This window comes from Phyllostomus hastatus, unplaced genomic scaffold, assembly GCF_019186645.2.
Source record: "Phyllostomus hastatus isolate PE091 unplaced genomic scaffold, TTU_PhHast_1.1 phas_scaffold_182, whole genome shotgun sequence".
Classification (NCBI taxonomy): domain Eukaryota; kingdom Metazoa; phylum Chordata; class Mammalia; order Chiroptera; family Phyllostomidae; genus Phyllostomus; species Phyllostomus hastatus.
Window position 1 is genome coordinate 8607679 of NW_025334013.1, and position 21122 is coordinate 8628800.

General features: G+C 60.7%; 1 protein-coding gene across 1 annotated transcript in view; it reads left to right on the forward strand.

Annotated features, from left to right (window-relative positions):
- The window catches only part of KAZN (kazrin, periplakin interacting protein), an 826597-nt gene extending 806852 nt beyond the window's left edge, over positions 1 to 19745 (forward strand). The window contains exons 11-17 of the mRNA XM_045858950.1: positions 4802 to 5007; positions 5567 to 5685; positions 12854 to 13085; positions 13499 to 13600; positions 14134 to 14300; positions 16761 to 16875; positions 18238 to 19745. Of these exons, the coding sequence (XP_045714906.1) occupies positions 4802 to 5007; positions 5567 to 5685; positions 12854 to 13085; positions 13499 to 13600; positions 14134 to 14300; positions 16761 to 16875; positions 18238 to 18402 (1106 nt within the window). The 3' untranslated portion in view covers positions 18403 to 19745. The remainder of the gene's footprint in view (positions 1 to 4801; positions 5008 to 5566; positions 5686 to 12853; positions 13086 to 13498; positions 13601 to 14133; positions 14301 to 16760; positions 16876 to 18237) is intronic.
- Positions 19746 to 21122: the final 1377 nt, after the last annotated feature.

Consider the following 21122-nt stretch of genomic DNA (forward strand, 5'->3'; position numbering starts at 1 on the left):
GAGGGGCTCAGCGGCCACACGTGGTGTGCAACTGCTGCTCTGTTCGTGCCTGGAGGTGACTGGCGTGAGCTGCAGAGGCCAGAGACCCCCCACCCAGCCACCGCACGCCCACCAGACGCCAGCTGCCAGGCAGAGCCTCTTGTCACTTCATACGTCACCTCAGTGAGTCCTCACGCAGACCTATGTGATTAGACGTAACTATTACCCCACTTTCCGGACACCGAGAGCGGGGACGAGGTTGTGTAAAACCCCCAGGCCTGGGTGTCTCCTGTTCCCAGCTAACACAGCTGCTCCTGCGGGCCCGGTCCGGGGAAACCTCAGTAACTGACTACGAACGCCCTGCGGCGCCCGCGTGCCTGTGCTGCGGGGTGGGCGGGAGGATGCAGAGTCCCGAGTTCCAAAGTCACCACCGCCCCCCAGCGTTCAGAAGGATCCAGAGTGGCTGGCTGCCTGTGGGGGGCCCCTCCTGAGCCTCTGCCAAGGCCCAGACAGTCCCTCTAAACATGAGTTATTCCCGCTCTCAGGGCTGCGACGGGGGGAATAAAAGCCAGGACTGATGGAGTCCCGGACATTAAATCTGGCGCCATAACGCCAGCATTTGCCAACCGCCTGTAATTCAAAGAGTCCCTGTCCCCAGGCCGTCCGCAGCATCTTCGCCTGGGAGCTCAGTCTCCCGGGGCTGGGGGGGTGGCCGGGCCGAGGGAGGTGGGGTGCTGACGCGCTGTCTTTTCTCGGCAACCGAAGCGTGTGGTTCGCTCACGTGACCTCAGCGTGGCCTCCGGCCGGCACTCCTGGAGCCTGGGCCCGTAAATAACGTGCCTTGCAAAGCCAGCTCCCGGCTCAGAACCTCCCGCACACCCTCCCAAAGACACACTCACAGGAAGTCCGTTCCTGTTTTTGGTTTCTGGTTTTGGTTTGGTCTGTCCACTGATCTGCAATTCCCTCTCCACCTTCCACCCACTCCCTCCTCCTTCCTGTTTATCTTTGTGTATCTGTTGTGTCCCGGGCAGGATCTCTCTCCTGCAGGATCTCTCTCCTGCAGCCTCCCTCCCTGGGTGAGCCTCTCCTCCCTCCTCTCTGGGAAGTTCTCTCTCTCCCTCTCTCTCCCTCTCTCTGCCCCTCTCTCTGCCTCTGACTCCTGCTGCCCGTCTTGCCCCTTCCCATGCCCCCCTATCCCCCTTACTTGGGGAGACATCGCCAAGCACTGCAGACACACCCCCCTCCCCACCTTGGCACAGAACACACAAACCCACCCCTCGCCTCCCCAGGCGGCCCCGGCCCTGTCACCCAGACCAGGCGGGGAGTCGGCTGGGACAGGGGGTGCCTGCCCACACCAGGCGTGGGGCTGGCTCGCTCCCGAAGCACCTGAGCTGAGCGCCAGCCGCTGCGTTTCCTCCCTGCAAGGCAGTGGACTGGGGCAGCGGCAGCTGCATTCCAGGCGTGGCCACAAAAGTGCCCGAGGGAGGAGCCCTTCATTACTGATGACAGCCACCCTGGACGGAGTGCCTGCTGCGGCTTCACATTCAGAGTTTGTAGTAGTTGTGTTCATCTAGGAGGTGTGTTATTATACCCATTTTATGGGTGGGAAAAGTGAGGCTTCAAGCAGTAAAGAAATTTGCCAAAAGCCTTGGTCTGTCCAATTCCAAAACCTGGTCTCTTCCCACAGGCCTGCTCCAAACAGACGACAGGGGCTGTGTCTTGGAATTTGGGGTAACCAGATTCTGCCACATGTCGCCTGTCACCATGTAACAAGAGAGGACTCAGTTACAGGACCGGGGCAGAGGCTCCCAGCTCCCTCCAGCCCAGGGAGAATACCTCTTCGTGAGTCCACTCCTGTAGGGCCCGATCAGAAAGACCTCCCTGCAAGCCAGGCCTGTCCTTGGGAGCCTGGCGCCAGCAGGCAGGGCGGGGACACCTAGGCTGGGCCTCTGTGCCCCTAGGGGCAACTGTCTCACCAGGAAGAACCTGGAGCCCCCAGGAGGGGTGCAGAGGCAGCTGCAGTTTCCGCGTCCCCGGGCGCCACAGCTGCACATATTTGCAGACCCGTGACCTGCTCAGACCTGTCACCTGCCCTTCCTCCGGCCCTTCCGCCCTCCTGAGAAATGGAGTGACATTGCAGTGACCTCCCAACCCCCACCCTCCTGGCAGAGACGAGACCCGTCTGTCGCCCACTGCCACTCAGTGACGCAGGTGACAGGGAGCAGCGTCGTGCAAGCTTCGCAGAGGTGGAGACCGAGGGCCGTCCAGAGTCTGGGCGCTCTGCCCGGCGCCCTGCTGGACCGTGGGCGGCATCCTCCAGGCCCGGCTGCCGTGAGGCCTGAGGGGCTTTGGCTAGGCAGCTGGAGGCCCCAGGCGCCGGGGAGGAAGGCTCTGGGGGAGCACCTTGGGGGTGAGAGAACAGTGTGCAGTTGCCGAGCTGAGGCCATCTTTTCCAGGACGTTCGAGGGGTTTAAACAGCAGGAGGTAAAGAAACAGGGGGAAGGGCCTCATAGTTTGGAAAAGCGAGATTTCCAGGCTGTGGTTTGGGTTGTTTGTTTGTTTGTTTGTTTTTAATTTCAAAAGTAACGTAGTCCATGCAGAAAACGTGGGAAACAGAAAAGCGTGTGGACACCAATAATCTCGAACACTCACACATGCGTGTGCGCACGCTCTCACACCGTCACCCATCCTCCCTTCCCAGAGACAAAGACTCTCACGTTTACCCGTCTCGTGTTTTTTTAAAACGATTCTTCCTTTCTTTTTATTTATTTTATTTTATTTATTTATTTTTAGAGAGGGAAGGGAGGGAGAAAGAGAGAGAGAGAAACATCAATGTGCGGTTGCTGGGGGCCGTGGCCTGCAACCCAGGCATGTGCCCTGACTGGGAATCGAACCTGCGATGCTTTGGTTTGCAGCCCCCGCTCAATCCACTGAGCTACACCAGCCAGGGCTCCCGCCTTGTGTTTTATGTGCATGTGTAGAGTAGTGTGCACATCCGTGCATGTATGCACACGGCTGCAGCTATACAGGCCATCTCGCACACCGTGTGTACAGTACGGGTGGCAGAACGTGGCGCCTGCTGTCTTGCGTGTGCTGTGCTTCTTTGCTGAGTGACAGATTGTGGTCACGTTCCCGTGTCAAAAATATTCTCCTGCGCCCTGGCCAGGCGGCTCCGTTGGCTGCAGGGTCGTCCCCAAAGGTGGTGGGTTTGATCCCCGGTCGGGGCACTTGCCTGGGTTGCAGGCTCGACCCCTGGTCAGGGTGCATATGGGAGGCAACCCATCGATGCTTCTCTCTCTCTCTCTCTCTCAAATCAATAAACATCCTTGAGTGAGGATTAATTTTTTTAAAAAAAATCTCCTGTGACAGATTTCTTAACTGCATTTATTCTGATATCTGAATGGGCCATCATTCATTCAGATAAACTCCCATCAATAACCATTTACGCTGCTTCCTGCTTTCTCGTTTTCCCCATTTTTATTATAAATGCCCATATATTTATCATGGAACTTCAAGAATACGCAAAGGCGAGAGGAAAATAGCCGTTCTTCCTGGATCCCAAACTCCGTAATTGTGAACATCTGTGTGCACTTCATACGCGATGTGTCAACTATGTGGCCAATCTGACAGATAAGGATGTTTTTTACGCCGTTCTGATCCACGATGCACAGTCCCGGGAGGGACCCTCTCATTGGCTCATTTGTTAATACTCGCCGTTTGCTCACGGTGTTGAGTTCGTCTGCTGGGGTTTCGATAATCCTGCCGTATTTAGACAAGAGATGCTTCCCCCCGCCCCCCTTGGCCCACTCCGTGCCAACCCGAACTTGGCCTGCTCATCCGGTGTTGATGCAGCCCACCCTGGGGCTGAAGAACAGGGTTGGGATGTGCTGGCGGAAAGACAGTTTGCCTGGGAGGGCCACTGCAGAAACAGGCGCGGTGTGTTAAGGAACAGAGCCCGGCTCCATCGTCCTAAGAAAACAGACCGCCCAGCTGCGCCGAGACCATCCCTGCGGCATCGTTTGCAGTAACAGTGAGGCGTGGAGAAGGGCCCTTGTGCGTCAACCCAGGCGGGCGAAAGACAAGACGGAGCTCGTGCGATCCGCGAGGAGAGTGTCGTGCTGCCGGAAGATGGCGCAGGCCCCTCCTGCGAGGGGGGCGGGGGGCCCCGATTGTACCCGAGAACAGTGCGTTCCAAAACGGGCACGCGGCGCGGGGGTCTGGGCGCGGGTGTAGCCTGGGCGCGGGCGCACCTCCCAGCCTACTTAGCTAACTACCGGCAGCTGCCGTCTCTGAACCTGTGGGGTGTGGGGCTGTTTTCCCTTTCTGTTCTATGTGTGTTCCTCTCTGGATTACGTTTTTAAAACGTGTATCTTTGTGGGGGGCATAGGTTACTCTGGTAATGGGGGAGGGGTGGCAAAACAAAACAAAAGCCATTTTGATTTTTAAAAGAAGACATGCGTTCCTGGCTGGCGTAGCTCAGTGGATTGAGCGCGGGCTGGGAACCAAAGTGTCCCAGGTTCCATTCCCAGCCAGGGTACATGCCTGGGTTGCAGGCCATAACCCCCAGCAACCGCACATTGATGTTTCTCTCTCTCTCTCTATCTCCCTCCCTTCCCTCTCTAAAAATAAATAAATAAAATCTTTAAAAAAAAAAAAAAGACATGCGTGGAGAGAAGACGTCCCTGCCCTCCTCCTGCATCAGGGAATGCGAACTCCGGATTGCCGCCTGCCGGGCCCCGGCCCCGCCCCTGCGGCCCCGCCCCCTGCGGCCCCGCCCCACCAGTCCCCCACCCAACTTTGCCCTGTGGCTTCTGTGTTGCAGACTCGGACAGCCAGTGCAGCCCCACGAGGCAGAGCCTCAGCCTGTCGGAGGGCGAGGAGCAGGTGGACCGGCTGCAGCAGGTGGAGCTGGTCCGGACCACCCCCATGTCCCACTGGAAGGCGGGCACCGTGCAGGCCTGGCTGGAGGTGGTCATGGCCATGCCCATGTACGTCAAGGCCTGTGCGGAGAACGTGAAGAGTGGCAAGGTGAGGCGCCCCCCCCCCCGGCGCCGGGACCCCGTGGGAACGCCCCCTTGGCCCTCCCATGAGCTTCACCAACCCTGAGCTAGTCTGGTCCCCACCCCCACCCCCACCCCCACCCACAGGGTTAGGAGGAGCTGTAACCCAGGAGCTGGCTGATCGAGGCTCAGGCGCCAGTGCTCCCAATAATAAATCATCACGTCTCTCTAACAAGGCGCAGAGCCCTTCTGAGCCTCCGCCTCCTCCCCTTTCACGTGGGACTGGCCTTCCTTGACCTGGCTGCAGTGGGGGCAGCCCTGCACAGGAGGGCTCTTTCCGTCTGGATGGACATCCGCCCACCTCCAGGAGCCCTGGTCCAAGATGGGCAGCAGGGTCGCCCCAGGTGCTCTGCCCCGAACCCCCAGAAGGTGGGCCGGGAGATGGGAGGGGGCGGGGTAGGCAGCTGCAGCCGGCAGACCCCTCTGGGGCTCAGCCCCCGCCAACAGCGGTCCTGGACGGCCTTAGGCGCCCACCGCAGACCTCCCTCCGGGGCACTCAGTCCCTACCCTTCCGTTCCGGGGAGCAGATGCTGCTGAGTCTGAGTGACGAGGACCTGGAGCTGGGCCTGGGCGTGTGCAGCTCCCTGCACCGGCGCAAGCTGCGGCTGGCCATCGAGGACTACCGCGATGCGGAGGCGGGCCGCAGGTGAGCCAGCGCTCGCTCGGGGCTCCCCGGGAGAGGAACAGAAGCCCCCCCGCCTGCCCCCCGGGCCTCCCGTCACACAGGTGGGATGGAGGGCGCTGTGGGCTGGGCCGGGTGAGGCTAAAACAGTCCCAAACGCCACTGGCCAGGAGGCCCAGGCACGGCCCAGTCCCCCCACGGAAAGATGGAGAACAGGGAGAAGTGAGGCCCACAGTGCCCTGTGATCCACCCCCCCCCCGCAGTGCAGGAGTCGGGGAGACCGCACACACCCCCAGAACTCCTCTGTCTCCGCGGGTGGGCCAGCCTGAGTGGATCTGGGAATCTGGCCACAGCGCCTGCTCTGCTTGCTTCTGGCTCAGTCCCCGGCACCGAGGGTTCCAGGGGGAGGAAGGAGGCATAAGCAGGGAGGGGCAGGATGGGACCCCTGCAGGGAGGGGGCCCAGCAGGGCCGGGTGGGAGGGGGCACCCTTCGGGAAGCACACCGGGGAATGGCCAGAGGTCTCTCCCGTCACCCCCCACCCCGTCTATCCCCTGACCTACGCAAGCAGGACTGGTTGGGGAAGCTCCTTCACCAGGCAGCCCCAGGGAAAGAGGGACCCCCTACCCCCCCCCACACACACTCACTCAAGTGTGTGCAGAGGGGGAAGAAGGAACAAGTGGGTGGATCTGACACTTGTATTGTGCATAATTATCTCCTTCACTGGTTTCCCCATCATTTTTGTGCAGTTAATTAATCAAACCTGGTGGTGTGTGCTATTATTTGCAGAGGCAGCTTTGTGGGTTAAATAAATAAATAAATAAAAACCAGGGGGCTGGGGCTGGGCAATCGAGCTGGTTTGGAAGCAGGAAAACCAAACCTGTGTGCCCAGGAGAGGGCCCCGGACGTCACTCCAAGGTGGCAGGAAATGAGGACATCCGATCGGAAACTCAGGCAGTGACAGAAGGCAAGCAGAACCGGAAGGTGCAGGCCCTGCCCGAGAGTCAGGCTCCTGCCCGTCCTGGGTGACAGCTCCAGGGCTGGAGGTGAGGGACGGAGGACCTGCGGCCTGCTGAGATTTCCCTCCTGAGGGTCCCACAGCACGTCCCATCACCCACTCCTGACCAGGGCCTTCCTCCGAGTCCCCAGAAGTGCTCACCATCCTCTGTCCCCCAAGCGGCCCCCCTCTCCCGCACCCTGGTCCCTCTCAGTAAATGTTGCCCGTGCTCACTGAACAGGATGGGGCTGCCCGCTGCACCCCTCAAAGGGGTGGGACCTCGGCCCCAGCTCCCCCGAAACACAGCTGACCCCGAGCACCTCCAGGAGCCAAGGTTCTATGGGGCAGACTCATCAGCAGCCACGTGTACACGGATTTTGAAAAATCCCGAGAGCTGCAAGCAGGACTGTTTCCAAGGATCAGGGTCCAGCACTGGACACCGCAGGGCGTCCTGGAGGTGGAGGGGCTCCGACCGAGGGTCCCCTTCACTCCCTGCGGACACCTGGCCTGTCTCTAACTTGCCGTGTGGCCTTGCTCTCTCTCTCTGGGACTCCTCCCCCCGTGAAGTCAAGGGGGTGAATCAGAACAGCAGCTCTTTAACTGTGGGGGGTCATGGCCCCTTTGAAAATCTAATAAAAACGTTTGACACTTTTGCCAGAAGAAATATACAAAACGTCACAAATTTGCACCCTAGCATCCTCTGACCCACCCATAGAACTCCAGGGTAAGAACCCCAGGCCACATACTGAACACGTGCTGTGTGACTTGGGGCTGGACATTGCCCTCTCTGGGCCCGTTCCCCTCATTTCTAAAATACCGACAACGCAATTCACCGGCACGTGCCAAAGCATCCCCCGTCACTTCACGGGTACGATTTCACTTCACCCGGCACAACACCAGTGCAGGAGAGACATCCTTACCCCATTTTAACTAACGATGGAGAAAGGGGGCCCCAGAGAAGTCCTGGGAATGAGGTCACGCTACAAAGTATCTAACTTTGAACTGACTCCCATGTCCCCTTTGTGTTGAAACAAGAGCAACAGCCCCTTCTACTGTTATTTATGGAACAGTCAGCGTGCCCCGGGGCCTGAGCTGAGGGCCTTCCCTTCCCGTTTCCCTTAGTCCTCGCAACGCTAGGAGGCTAACACGATCAACCCCACTTTGCATATGAGGAAACCGAGGCACAAAGGAGCAAGATCTTGGAGCTAGTGCAGCCTCGTGCTTTCTGTGTTGAATAGTGACCCGGATGATGTCTAAGTCTGTGCCCAAACTTGATCTCAGGGTCTCATGCAGCCCCAGTTGGGGGAGGGGCCAGAGTCCAGTTTCATAAAATGTCTTGAATGACTTGTAAGTTCTCACGCCATTTTATTCCACTTGGGCGCTCCCTGCAGCTCAGACCCACCGCTGAGGGAGGGCTGCCCAGGGGGGTGCCATGGGGATGACTGTGATGACAGGAGAATGTCATGAAGGGCGGGCGTGTGGCCATTGTTGGCATGCAGAGGGGCGCTGCGGGTTGTAAGTGGGCTCCTCCTGAGTCGGTGAGGGGGCCTGTCCACCCCGCCCCACAGCCTGCTGCACCACCAATGTGCTGAGCAAGCCCCTCCTTTGCCCGGGAGAGGAGGCGGCTCTGGGCTCCAGCAGCCACCGCACAGGTGCCGTGGCATGTGATGCACGGAGCCCCGAGCTCCGACTCCTGCAAGGGACACCGGGCAGTGATGGCTGGGGCTGAGAGGGGTCCCTCTGAAGTGACCAGGCTGGAGCCAGCGCTGGAGGTGTGGGAGGGGGTCTGCCTGCATCCCCCCGGAGCCCACACCCCACTCTGTCTTCCAGGGGTGGGACGCTGTCGAGCATTAACTGAGCCAGGTGGGGCCCAGGTGGGACCCCTGGGCGTTCGTAGATGTGCCGCCACTGGTCCCGCCCCCCAGAAGAGCAGCAAGGAGCCAGGGAGGCCAGGATGGGGGGCAGGACGCCCCAGAGGCTCTGGGCCCAGACAGGGCCCTGACCCAGCAGCAGCCCAGGGGTATGAGGGCTCCGGAGAGCCCAGTGTCTCCGCACAGTCCTGCAGGGTTTGGCAGGTGAAGAGGGTGCACGGGGCTGGGGAGCAGGACTGTGGATGGGGAGACAAGGAGGCCCTGGCCCGTGGCGGCAGACGCGGTGGTTCTGGGTGACGGAGGGGCGGAAGGAGGGGTGGGAAGCCAGGACCCCAGCGCTCCTCCTGCAGTCATTCCTTCCGTGAAGGGTCTGCCCTGGGCGGGCACCGGGCCGGCTGTCTTGCAGAGAACAACCCCTGCACTCGGATCGATGAATTTTCAAGTTCCACGTGTGACTCTTGCTTAGCAGGAAACGCTCAGAGGAGGAGGGCTCAGGCTGGAGGGCAACCTCAGACCGCGCAGGCTCTGCAGGGTGGGGGTGGGGCCTGCAGGGGCGCTGCGGAGCGAGCCTGGGGACGGGGCTGGAAGGAAAGGGTGCAGGGGCGGCAGTGGGGGCGGGAGGGGGGCGCCCCCGCCGGAAGGGAGAGCAGGCTTCGTCAGGCCCCTCCAAGGACTTCCGAGTTTCCTCCCCCAGAGCAAAGTCACGGTCCAGTTCTCCTGTTTGACTTTGCAGTCCCGCCTGGGTCCTCGAACCTCTCCCACCTCGAACAGTTGGGTTCTCCACCACCAAGTGGTTCACGGGGGGAAAAAAGACTCGGTTGTCGAGCAGAACTTCCGTCTCGGGGACCCCACAACCCTGTCGTGCTGTGACGCCTGGGGGACAGCGATTCGGTTTTCAAACAAACCGCTTCTCGAACGGCCCCCTGGGGCACATTTAAGTTTGGAAACTAAGGTTCCACTGTATTTAAATCTACCCTTCGTCCTTTTTCCCTCTTCTACTGGCTTATTTTCCACTAGTTCAGTGTTCCCACCCCTGGCGTATGAACGACGATGCCTCTTTGTTTCGCGTCCCGCCGTCGCGCCGCGGGCTACAACACGCCCACTTGGTGCACCAGCGCCTCCCTCGAGTGGCCTGAGACAGCTCCGTCTACAGCGTTCAGCGATCCCTCCTCCTGCCTCTGTGCTGTTGTCCTCATGCTTGTGAATAATGTGCTCCATTATACCTTGTCCTCGAGGTTAATTCATGTTGCAGCATATTGCAGAGTGTCCTTTTTTCTTAAAAGGCTGAATAATATTCCCTAGTACGCCTTCACCACCTGCGGCTCATCCCCCTTCGTCTGCTGAGGGACTCTGGGGTGGCCGCCCCCTTGTGGCTGCTGTGAGTAGTGCAGCTGGGAACACAGGTGGGCAAGCGCCCCTTTAAGACCCTACTACTCAGGATTCGTTCGGGTGCACACCCAGAAGTGGGATTCTGGGTTAGGTGGGAACACTATGTTTACGTTTGGAGGGCCCACCACACTGTTTTCCACGGCAGCTGCACCATTTTACGTCCCCGCCAGCAGCGGCCCGAGGGCTCTGATTCCCCCACATCCCCACACTGATGTTGCGGGGGGGGGGGGGGCGGGGTTTGGATAACAGCCATCCGAATGGGTGTAAGGTGGCACTTGGCTGCGGTTTCGATTTGGCGTTTCCCTGTGGATTAGTGACCTTGAGCATTTGTCACAGGTGCCTTGGGTCCCCCTGGATCTCCTGTACAGAAATGCCCGTTAAAGCCGGGTGCCCATCTCTGAATCGGGTTACCTCTCTGTGGCTCCGTTTCAGGAGTTCTCCCTTAGATTCTTTCGTGCAGTCCAAACTGCCACCGGTGGATTGACTTCTTTCCTCTGGAAGAAATCCCTTTCACCTTTCTTGGAGTCCATTCCTCTGAGGATGACTTCTCTCAATTTTGCTGGTTAAAAAAAGTCTTTGTTTCCACCCTCATTTTTGTAAGACTCATTGTTTTAAAGAAACGTTAGATCCAGAGCAACACTGGGGCACAGGTGCAGAGGCCTCCCATGCACCCCGGCTCCTCCACACGCGCAGCTGTCCCGTCCCCCACTAGGTGGGACATTCGGTACAACTGAGCCTGTATGGCCACACCGTCAGCAGCACCCCGGTCCATAGCGGACGTGAGGGCTTGCTCCTGGCGGGGCGCATGCTGCGTGGTCGGACACACCTACGACAATGTGCATCCACCGTTGCAGCATCACACGGAGCAGCTTCAGCGCCTTACAACTCCTCCTTGCTCCCTCCACCGGTCCATCCCTCCCTCTCCCCTAACTCCTGGCAAGCCCTCATTGTTTACCGTCCCCATAGTTTCGCTTTTTCCAGAACATCATGTACTCAGAACCATACAGTATGTAGTTTTTTTTTTTCAGATTGGCTTCTCTCACTCAGTGATACGCATTTAAGGTTCCTCCACAGGGGCATTTTGAGCAGAGGAGCGGCGTGCCCTCACTGATGTCTTTACACGTCCGTCTGGCAGCCACGGGGAGCGTGCATCAGCAGGGGCGGGGAGGGTGGGCATAGTCAGGAGGCAGGTGCAGAAATCCATGCCAGAGGTGGCTGGGGCTTGAACCCAGAAAAGGAGAGAGAAAAGGACAGACACACTGACCTGACAGAAGGACAGGGTGGGAGAGGGAAGAGGCGGGGCAAGTGAGCACAGGGAGCTGGATGACCGTGGGGGGTGGGGAAGAGCTGGGCAAGGGGACGGGGCATTTCAATTGGAGCCCATCAGATGTGGCTGCGACCGCCAGGAGAGGTCAAGAGGGCGGTTAGTTAGAACCTGGGGCTCAGAAGAGAGGAGGGACGTGAATTTAGGACTCCCCGTTTGCAGACGGAGTCCAGAGCTCGGAGAAGGGGTGTCCCCCAGAGATGGAGAGCGTGAGGGGAGAAAGGAGGGGAGGGGCCTCCAGGGCCCGGTGCTCACGACAGGGCAGTACCCACCCAGGCGCGGCGCTCAGTAGCTGCTCAGTGCGTGTTCTTGGAGCGAACGAAGGACAGGGAAGAACCAGTGAGGACCGACAGCGGGAGAGGGGCGTGATCTGCTAGCTGTGTCTGGGGGGAGGGACTGGCGAGGGCACCGCTTGGCGGGCAAAGCCCAGGGGAGAGAAGGGGGTACCTGGAGGGAGCAGTGGAGAGTACGAAGGAGGAAACTGAGTCAGGTGGAGTTGAAAAATCCAACCCGGGTCTCCAGCCTGGGTGGGTGGCAGGGCGGCCCCCACAGAAGGGTGAACGGGGACGAGCCTCTCACCCTTCTCCCAGCGTGCACTGGCCCTGACCCGAGCTGGGAAGGAGTGGGGGGGTGTTGCTTCTACCTGGGGGGAAGGGAAGGAGAGTGGCACCACTCTGTGAGTCCCGCGGTTTCCTTTCTTGCTTTCACATTGTGATTGGTTCACGGTCCCCTGCGGCTCCCACTTACACAACGACGCTTCTCCCCTACCTAGTAGCCCCTCCGGTCATTTCTCCAAGTCCCCGCGGTGGGGGTGGGAGATGCTGTCCTTATTCCTTCTGCGAGGCTGCCACCGTGTGGCGAGCACGGGAATGGCAGTCGACTGGACTACCCCCGCCAGGGCATCCACTCTTGTGTGCGTGGGAGAAGTACTTGTAGTGCACCTACTGTGTGCGTGGCAATGGGGTAAGTTCTGTGTGGGATACAAAGAGATCTGAGGTGTGGCGGGGAGGAGAGAGGACTTAGAACACACAAAAGGCAGACTTTGATTCTGATCCCAGGACGCGCCGCTGCGTGGCTCTGGCTGAAGTCCAAGGACACACACCTGCACGGGCCAGGCCAAGGGTCTGTGGGCTTCAGGTCTGTGGGCCTCGGGGTGCTGCAGAGCCCCCAGGCTGCTTCCTGCTGCATAGGCCCCTGCTGCTCTGCCTCAGTCCCTTGTCACCGTCAGTGTGTCCGAGAGGGGCCTTTTCTCTTTTCCTGTCCCCCGTCTCTCTGGATCCCGTTGTTCTTTGGGGCTCTGCCTCCCCCCCTCTCTCTCCCTCTCACACACACACACACACACTCTCTCTCTCTCTCTCTGCCTCTTCTTTCTCTCTCTCTCCTCTCTCTTCCTCCCCGCTTTCTCTTTCCACTCCATCTCTTTCTTCCGATCTCCCCATTCCACACCCGTTCCTGCCTACCTCTCTGATTTTCTTGGTTCCCTGCCTCCCCCCTACCATTGCTCCCCCTTCTCTCCTCACCTCTGCTTATCTCTGCACCATTTCCGCCCGTCCCTCTATTTCGTCTACCTCTCCCCACCCACCCCTCTCCCTGGCCGTGTCTCTCTTCACCAGCCTGTCCAAAGCCGCCGACCTGGACCATCACTGGGTGGCCAAGGCCTGGCTGAACGACATCGGCCTGTCCCAGTACTCCCAGGCCTTCCAGAACCACCTGGTGGATGGGCGGATGCTGAACTCCCTGATGAAGCGGGACCTGGAGAAGCACCTGAACGTGTCCAAGAAGTTCCACCAGGTCAGCATCCTGCTGGGCATCGAGCTGCTGTACCAAGTGAACTTCAGCAGAGAGGTGAGACCCAGGCTGTGGGGTGCAGGCACCTTCCACAGCCTCGCCTGCCCCTCCGGCACTCACTGTCTGTCCACCCAGCCGTCTTCCCTTCTACCCATCTGTCCATCCAGGCACTCATGCAGCCGTGCACCCATCCACCCACGCATGCGTGAATCCATCCATCCATCTGCCCACCATCCAGGCTTGCACCCATTTCTCCCTTTCTCCATCTCTCCTTCCAACGACTGCTTACACACGGGGCAGGCCCGTGCTCAATCCCAGGGAGACGGGGAGCCTCATCCCTCAGGGTCCCACTGCTTACCCCCGCACGGGCCGGCCGAGGTCCCTGCGAGCACCGTGGACCCTCACTCCCCATGTGACCTCAGCGTGCCCCCGTGTCCCCCAGACTAACCCCCTGTCTCCGTCCCCGCCAGGCCCTCCAGGAGCGCCGGGCCCGCTGCGAGACACAGAACACAGACCCTGTGGTCTGGACCAACCAGCGGGTGCTCAAGTGGGTGCGAGATATCGACCTGAAGGTGAGGGGTGCTGGCGGGGGTGGGGTGGCTCTCAGGCAGGTGTCGGTCCCATGCATATCTGCGTGGGAATCAGTATCCACTCATGTGCGAGCGGGGGCATCGTTACCCAGGCTGGCAACGATACCCTGCCCCCCCCCCTCAAGAGGAGGGAGCCACTCAGCCCTCCCCCCCAGCAGGACCCCCCCACACTGTTTTCCTCACAGTGGGGGTGGGGGTGCTGAGCCATCTTCCCTCTCCCCAGCGAGCGTGGGGTTGAATCGGGCCCATCTTCCCACTCGAGGATTTATTTATGGGCTGCCCACCAAGGTCTGGCATGGGTCAGGGACGAAATAGTCTCGGTCACCACCCTCAAGGCCCTCAAAGAGTGAGGCTAGGGTTCCCCCTCATTATTACATGACGGGTCCCCCAGGGGTCAGGCCCTTGCTGTTGGGGACATAGCCCGACCTGGAGCTGGAGCCCCCTCAGGCCGGCAGGCTACCCCGCAGGTCAGCAGGGCGGCCCCTCGGGCTCACCAACCTCGCCCTTGCCCTCAGGAGTACGCGGACAACCTGACCAACAGCGGGGTCCACGGCGCCGTGCTGGTGCTGGAGCCCACGTTCAACGCCGAGGCCATGGCCACCGCGCTGGGCATCCCCAGCGGGAAGCACATCCTCCGCAGACACCTGGCGGAGGAGATGAGCGCCGTCTTCCCCCCGGCCAGGTGCGTGCGTGCGTGCGTGCGTGCGGGCTGCCGGCGGCCGCGCCCCGGGGCTCCGAGCGGGGCGGCCCTGACTTCCCCTCGCGGCCCCTCGCTCACCGGGCCTCACGTGTCCCTCGCCACACGGCGGTCGGCCTCCGCTTACAGATCGGGAAACTGAGGCTCAGAGAAGCGAAGTGCTTAAGCCCAAACGTCGTGGGCCAGAAAGAGGGAGAGAGGCAGTCAGGTCTGGAGTCACGTTGTAAGCAAAGGCCGCACAAGGGTGGCTTTGAGCTGGGGACAGTTGGCACCAGCCTCAGCGGCGAGCGCCAGTTGTCGAGGCGGCCACTCCAGGCAGGGGTCGTTGCGGGGACGAAGGTCTGAGAAAGGGACAGGCATGTGGATGGTGTCCTCTGGTCCAGGTGAGCAGACTGTGTCAGCCCCCCCGCCCCGTCTCCCCATCTGAAAAGTGACCAGAGGATAAACCCCTGGACGGATAAACGAGGGTCCTCCCACGGGGCCGCCCCCTTCAGACGACTGTAGCTGCTAGGGTCAGGTGACCGTTCGCTGAGCACTTGCTGTGTGCTCGAGCAGAGACCGGGGCCAACCCGGGACACTGTCCCAGACCAGTGCCGGGCTGGGGGGACCCTGACATGCTTACTTCGCGCATTATCACCGACAGAGTGCGGTCCCACCCCTCCATTCACTCGATCCTCGTCCCCGTGAGAGAAGCCAAGTGAGAAGGGGCCATGCCCATTTTGTGGATAAGAAAACTGAGGCTGCAGAGGTGCTGGGACTTGCTGAAGACGGGACAGGTGTCATTGGCGAGGTGGCACCTCCCACCACGCGGAAGCTCTAAGGGGGGGCAACGCGCACCTGGCTCTGCTCCCCAGTAGATGTGCCCCCCGGGGCCCTGTAGCAAAAACTCACGGAGGCCAGTGGCATGCAGCGCCTCTGACACACAGATGCCCCACAGTGATGGACAGGTCACATCCCCGGGCCACGCGGGAAGACTGAAGTCTTTCCGCAAAGCAAAGCATTTCCTCTTCAGCTGGTGGGGGCGGGGCTCCCCTGGGGGCTCCCCTTGCGCATTTGCACATAAGGGTCCTCCTCATCATTTCAGGGGAGACCAGCGATTCCCCTGGGAACTCTGAGACTTGACTCCCAGGTGCACAGAACCCGGGGCCTGGCCCCCCCTTTCCACCTCCTTGGCAGCCAGGCTTCCCCAGCCTGGGTCCCAGGAGCCCGAGCGACGGGCAAGGGGGACATTCTTGGGCCACTCGGCAGGTCACCCGAGCAGGGATGGAAGGGGCCCGTTGAGATTTCCAGGCACCCACGAGAAAGTGGTGTTTTATAAATCCCTGGCCACCGCACCCCAAATGCTCACTGAGCTTGAGCCGGGAGACCGGCACTGGGGGCGGGGCAGGTTCGGGGCCTGGAGGCGTGGTCTGTGTGACCGAGGGGCGGGGCTTGGGTTTGGAGGGCACGGGATTGCTGGCTCCTCCACCACCTGCGGGACTTTATTGTAGCAGGAATCTTGCCCTCAGCTCCCCAACCTGAAGTGGGAGTAACCACTGCTCCCCGTCTGGGCTTCCGAGGGGGTTGAAGGAGCTCCCATGGGTGCGGGACCCAGGGGCAGGGGCAGGCCTGGCTCACAGTGAATACCCTTTCCTTCCGTCCTGGGCCCGTAGCAAATCCTCATTTGATTGGGTGAGACTCAGCCCGCCCCTGGGCGGAAGACCTTCCTTCCTGCACCAGGAAGCCTCCCAGGGTCTCGGAGGACTCAGGAAACCCCACCGCGATGCCCTGTTCTCCAGAACCTTCCCTCGTCAGAACTGACCCTTCCACCGTCCCATTCCCTCGAGGTCTGACGAAGTGACTAGACATTTTGAATAAGCCATGCCAAGCCTCCAAAACCCTTCGTCCCGTGCTCGGTTTATTCCCTGAAGCTTTTGTACGTTCACACCTTTTCGTCCAAAGGAGCGACAAGGTCCCCACCTTCACCTGCTGCCGGAAACGCACGGGGAGCGACTGGGGCACGGTGGTGGCAGGGCCGTCCCCAACCCCCGTCCACACCCTGGAGGCAGCCACCTTCTGGTCCGGGTATAAAGCTTGTTAAGACCGGAGGCGCGTGCAGGGCTCCATTGTACAGATGAGGAAACTGAGGCCCAGCAAGGTCACCAGCTGGCACAACGGCACAGCTAGGGGACTCAGACCAGGTGTTGGTCTCAGTGAGATATAATCACAGCAGTTATTCGTGGTGTCCCAGCCCCTTCTCGGCCCTTTGCGTGTATCATCTCGTTTAATCCCCGCAGCGACCTCGTGGGAGAAGTGCTGTTATCACCCCCTTACAGAGCACACAGCCCCAGGGGCACCGCCGCCCCGGGGCAGGCAGGGCACCGCCGTGTGAGTGCGCATGTCCCTGTGAGGCAGTGGCTGAGCGGGGGAGGGCCCCCCACTCACTGGAAATGTGTCTTCCCCCAGCTCCACGGGCATCCGGGAGGCGGAGCGCTTCGGCACGCCCCCCGGGAGGGCCTCCAGCGTCACCCGCGCGGGGAGGGAGGAGAACAGCAGCGGCCTCAAGCACAAGGCTGGCCGGGTAAGTCGCCCCCGTGCGTTCACCTGTGAGTCCTGCAGCCCGGGGAGGGTTTTTTATCATCTGGGTCCGCTTCGCCCTTCCCCAGCTCCTGTGTTGGCCTGTGGAGGGGGCCACTGGGCCAGGACACAGGTGCAGCTTGGAGAAGTCGCCCTTCAGGGGACTCATGCGACACGGAAGCCCCACGAGGCTCAGAGCGGAGGCTCACGGGGCAGCTCTCCCCCGCCCGCAGCTGCGCGGCCTGGGCGGGTGCTCATCAGGCAGATCCTGGGGCCCACCCGCTGGGGTGGAGGGAACCCTGCATGCAAGCCACCCCGGGGGCTCCTAAGCGCCCCAGGCTCTAAGAACCACGGACTTAGATTGAACTCCGGCGACCCGACCAATAGCAGCAGAGGGGGCGCTGATGGGAGGAAACGTGCGCAGTTCAGGGCGATCACGTGGACGCAGGCCGACCCAGGGCCCAGAATGGAAGTGCGTAGACCCAGATGGCGGGAGTGGATAACCCCAAAATCCTCCCATTGCTTCAGTGGACGATTGGGGGTCCCTGACACATCCCAGGCTCCACGCTAAGCACGGGGGATAAGCATGAATAAGTTTCCACCTTCCCCCCGAGGCGCTCTCTGCCCAGAATGAGCATCGTCACTGAGGGCGACACCCTCAAAAGGGTGAAAAATTGGTCTGCGGGAGGCAGAAATTTAAAAAAAAAAAAGTACTCTTTTTACATAACTAGCAGAGATACACCAACAGTCCATAGACTGAAGCTCGGTATATCTGTGGTATAAGTTCACGGCAGGAGTGTGAGGAGGGAAAAAGTATCTAAGATGCTCATTTGGGGGGTGGGGGGATAATGGAAAAAAAAAGGAATTATTATTCCTATTTTGTAGCTGACAAAATTGAGGTTCAGAGAGAGCAAGTGACTTGTCCAGGGTCACACAGCAGGGACATGGCAGAGCGGGGATCCGAGCCCTGGTGTGGGGGCTTCTGAAACCCACACCCCCCACCTGCCACACCAGACCGTGCTAGTGCTCCCCCCCCCACGGTGCTCCAGCTCCGCTCCGTCGCACGTGTCCCCGAGCACTCCCCCACCGAGGAGGGAGGCAGGAGGCTTCGGACAGTCAGACAGGCTGCACCTGTCCTCACCCTTGGTGGCCGGCGGGCCCCTTCCAGTTGGGGACACAGAGCTCTCTCCTGATGTTAACTCACGGTGGAGTCTTATTATGAACAGGGAAAGCACAGAGAGGTTAGATGAGTTACTCAAGGTCACACAGCAGTTAGAATGAGAGCCCCCCCCGCCCCTGCATTTCCCAGACCTGAAAGGTCCATTCTTTTCCCCCCCGTCCTTTGGTCTCATTCCTCTCTCCTCAGCTGCCCCTGGGGAAGATAGGACGGGGCTTCAGCAGCAAGGAGCCCGATTTCCATGAGGACTACGGCTCTCTCCAAAACGAGGACTGCGGCGACGACGACCTGCAGGGCAGGCCCGAGCAGGGCCGCCTGGAAGGCTACAATGGCCTGGAGGTCACCAACGTGTAAGGGCCAATGCCCCGCCGGACCCAGCACGGGGTCTCGCCTGGAGGAAGAGTAGCCGCCTAGCCACTGTACATAGCGACCTCGGGCTGAGCACGCTCCTCTGGTCCTGGAAGAATCCCAGCACGCCGCTGCAACTCCAGACCGGGGCGCAAGGGGCGGGGAGACCCCCGCCTCGGACCTCCTGCTCCACGGGAGGGTGCCGGCCACGAGGATCTGTCGCCGTGCCCAGCCCCTCAGAGTGACTGACCGGCAGCTGTTGTCCTGGAGCCCTGAACTGAGCCGCCACAGTGGGAGGAGGTCCCCAGGCACCCTCCTAGGGGGCGCGGATGGGACTCCAGCCGGGCACGCAGTGCCCGGGAGTGACCGTGGTTGGAGCAGGCAAAGCCCGAGGTTGGCCAGTCCACACGGGACCCAGGCAGGGAGGTGACAGGAGGTGCTGCCTCGGGCTGAGACCTCACACGGAGGGCCGTCCCCTCGCCAGCATCTTCGTCCCTGGGACTGAGAGCCTGGGTTCTTCTTCAGGTCCCCGAATCCCTCTTGGGTGAAAGCAAAACAGGGAAGTCATTTCCTGTCCCCTAAAAACCCCGGGGCCACTCGGGGTAGACAAGAGCTGTTTCCCCACCCTCCCCAGAGCAGCTCCACAGGTTCACAGCTGGAGCATGGCCCATGCAGGGCGGGGCTTAGCAGTGACACTCCCAGGAGGTGCAGACAGCCTGGGTCATCGGGGTGAAAAGCACGGTGATGGCAGGATCAGGGACACCTGAGTCAGGGGGTCTGTGACAGCTGCGCCAAATGTGGCGACAGATCTGGGGTGGGCGGCAGGGAAATGCTCACAGCTCCCCCGGCAAACCTTTGCCGGGACGACTGTCACCTGAAACAGAGGTGTGCTCGCCCAGGGTCCTCACTGAGATGAACCCCGCAGGGCACAGTCGGAACGGCTCGTCTGGGCTGCTGTTTCGCTGGGGGGCGTCTCCCCGGTGAACTCACCTCTCCGTGCCTCAACCCCTTCATCTGCTCTACTCCCGGTTCCCTCCCAGGGATGCTGTGAGGACTAACCCTTGCTAATGTCTGTAACACACTCCGTAACCTCTCAGGACACGGGTGGGAAGCTGGCGGTGGGCGGCTGTCTCATTTCTCATTTACGATGACGCAGAGCCAACACGGAGCTGCTTCTCTGTACCTCTGTGATGTTGGAAGCCGTGTGCAGGAGGAGCACAAGGAATGTTCCATGTTTCCATTCCCCAGAGCCCCCCACAGGGCTCGACCACACACAGAGGGGGGAATCCCCCGAGCACAGCCCCTGGAAACCGGTTCAGTTTGAGTGCTCGGGCTTGATTGAGTTCCTGGACCTCAGCGACGACGTGGGAAGGTCGTGGGGCGGGGGGGGTCCGCTTCCCCTTCAGCTGTCAAAGCGAATCCTTCACTGGAGCCGCGACGCTGCACTTCTACTGAAGCCGCCGGCAGGGGGAGTCAGGAGCGGTCTGAATCTCCAACACTCGCAGGGGACGGGCGTCAGCCTCCGAGAGTGCCCCAGCCCCGCGCCTGCCTCCTGAGGAGCACTCCTCCCCAGCCACCGCGTTCTCTCCCACCTTCACATAAGCACAGCCTTTCTTCCCCCCCCCCCCCGGGGAACCAATTGCCCGGTGGGCGGGCAGGTAGATGCCCCTCTCGTCTGAATGTCTGGCCTCCTAGGGACACATTTCTGATTCCAGGGACTGAGGGGTGACGCTCTAGCACCTGCCTTGGCTTTGCAGAGGCCCCGAACCCCAGGATCTGGATGGCATTCAGCCAGGCACGGGACTAAAGCCACAGAGCTCACAGCCAAGGTTGGAGAGCAACGCCCCCCCCCCAACTGAGGCTAAGCTGGTGCCCCAGATCCTTCCTGAGCCAGCACCCAGGCTGGGTGACCCGGCCCCCCAGGGCCTGCCTCTTGGGGGCAGCAAACCAGGAGGGTAATCATTCCTGCAGGTGGTCAGAAATCAAGTTTTCATTGTCCCCTGACTCCATCCCTTTGGGGACAAGATGAGCAAGCAGACAACTGGGGGTCACTGGCAGGGACGGCATTAGGCTGGACGGCCCTGGGGCAACACGGGCAACCCGAAAGGCACCTTTTGGTCCGAATGATGCGCTGACCACACCGTCCCTCCTACGGCACTCGAGGCTCCTATCCTTGGCGGCCAGGCAAGCGTTGGGAGCTGGCTTTTCAACAGGAGAACAAGCTGGCTGATGACTAAACAACCTCCACAGAGTCACATCAGGGGAGCTTTGTCTGCTGGAAAAAACCCCAACTCCGCTTGGAGGGCGGCAGAAGAGCAGGGGGCACAAAGCTCTGGTAGCTCATTGGCAAAGGCGGGCGGAGTGGCCACCTGCAGCACGCTGGCCTGCCACATCCTGTCCCAACAGCCTGAGTCCTGGCCTTGGTCCTTACCGGCTGGACCCGGGAACGATACAGAGTGCTTCCCTGGAGGTGTCGTCACCCAGGCCTGCAGGTGCTGCCCCTTGAGAAGGGGAGCTGGGGACCAGAGGCCGAGGAGAACCGGGGTAGGCGGAGCCATCGGAAGGCACCTGCTTGGCAGACTCAGCTCCCTGACCCCAGATGCCTCTGAGGGCCCCCTTTGTGCTGGGCTGAACAGAGCCCTCCCCCAGGAATCTCAGCATCGCAGCCAGCCCACCAGGGCTGCAGTAGGGGTTGAGAGGCCGGCGGCAGACAACCTGACCAGACG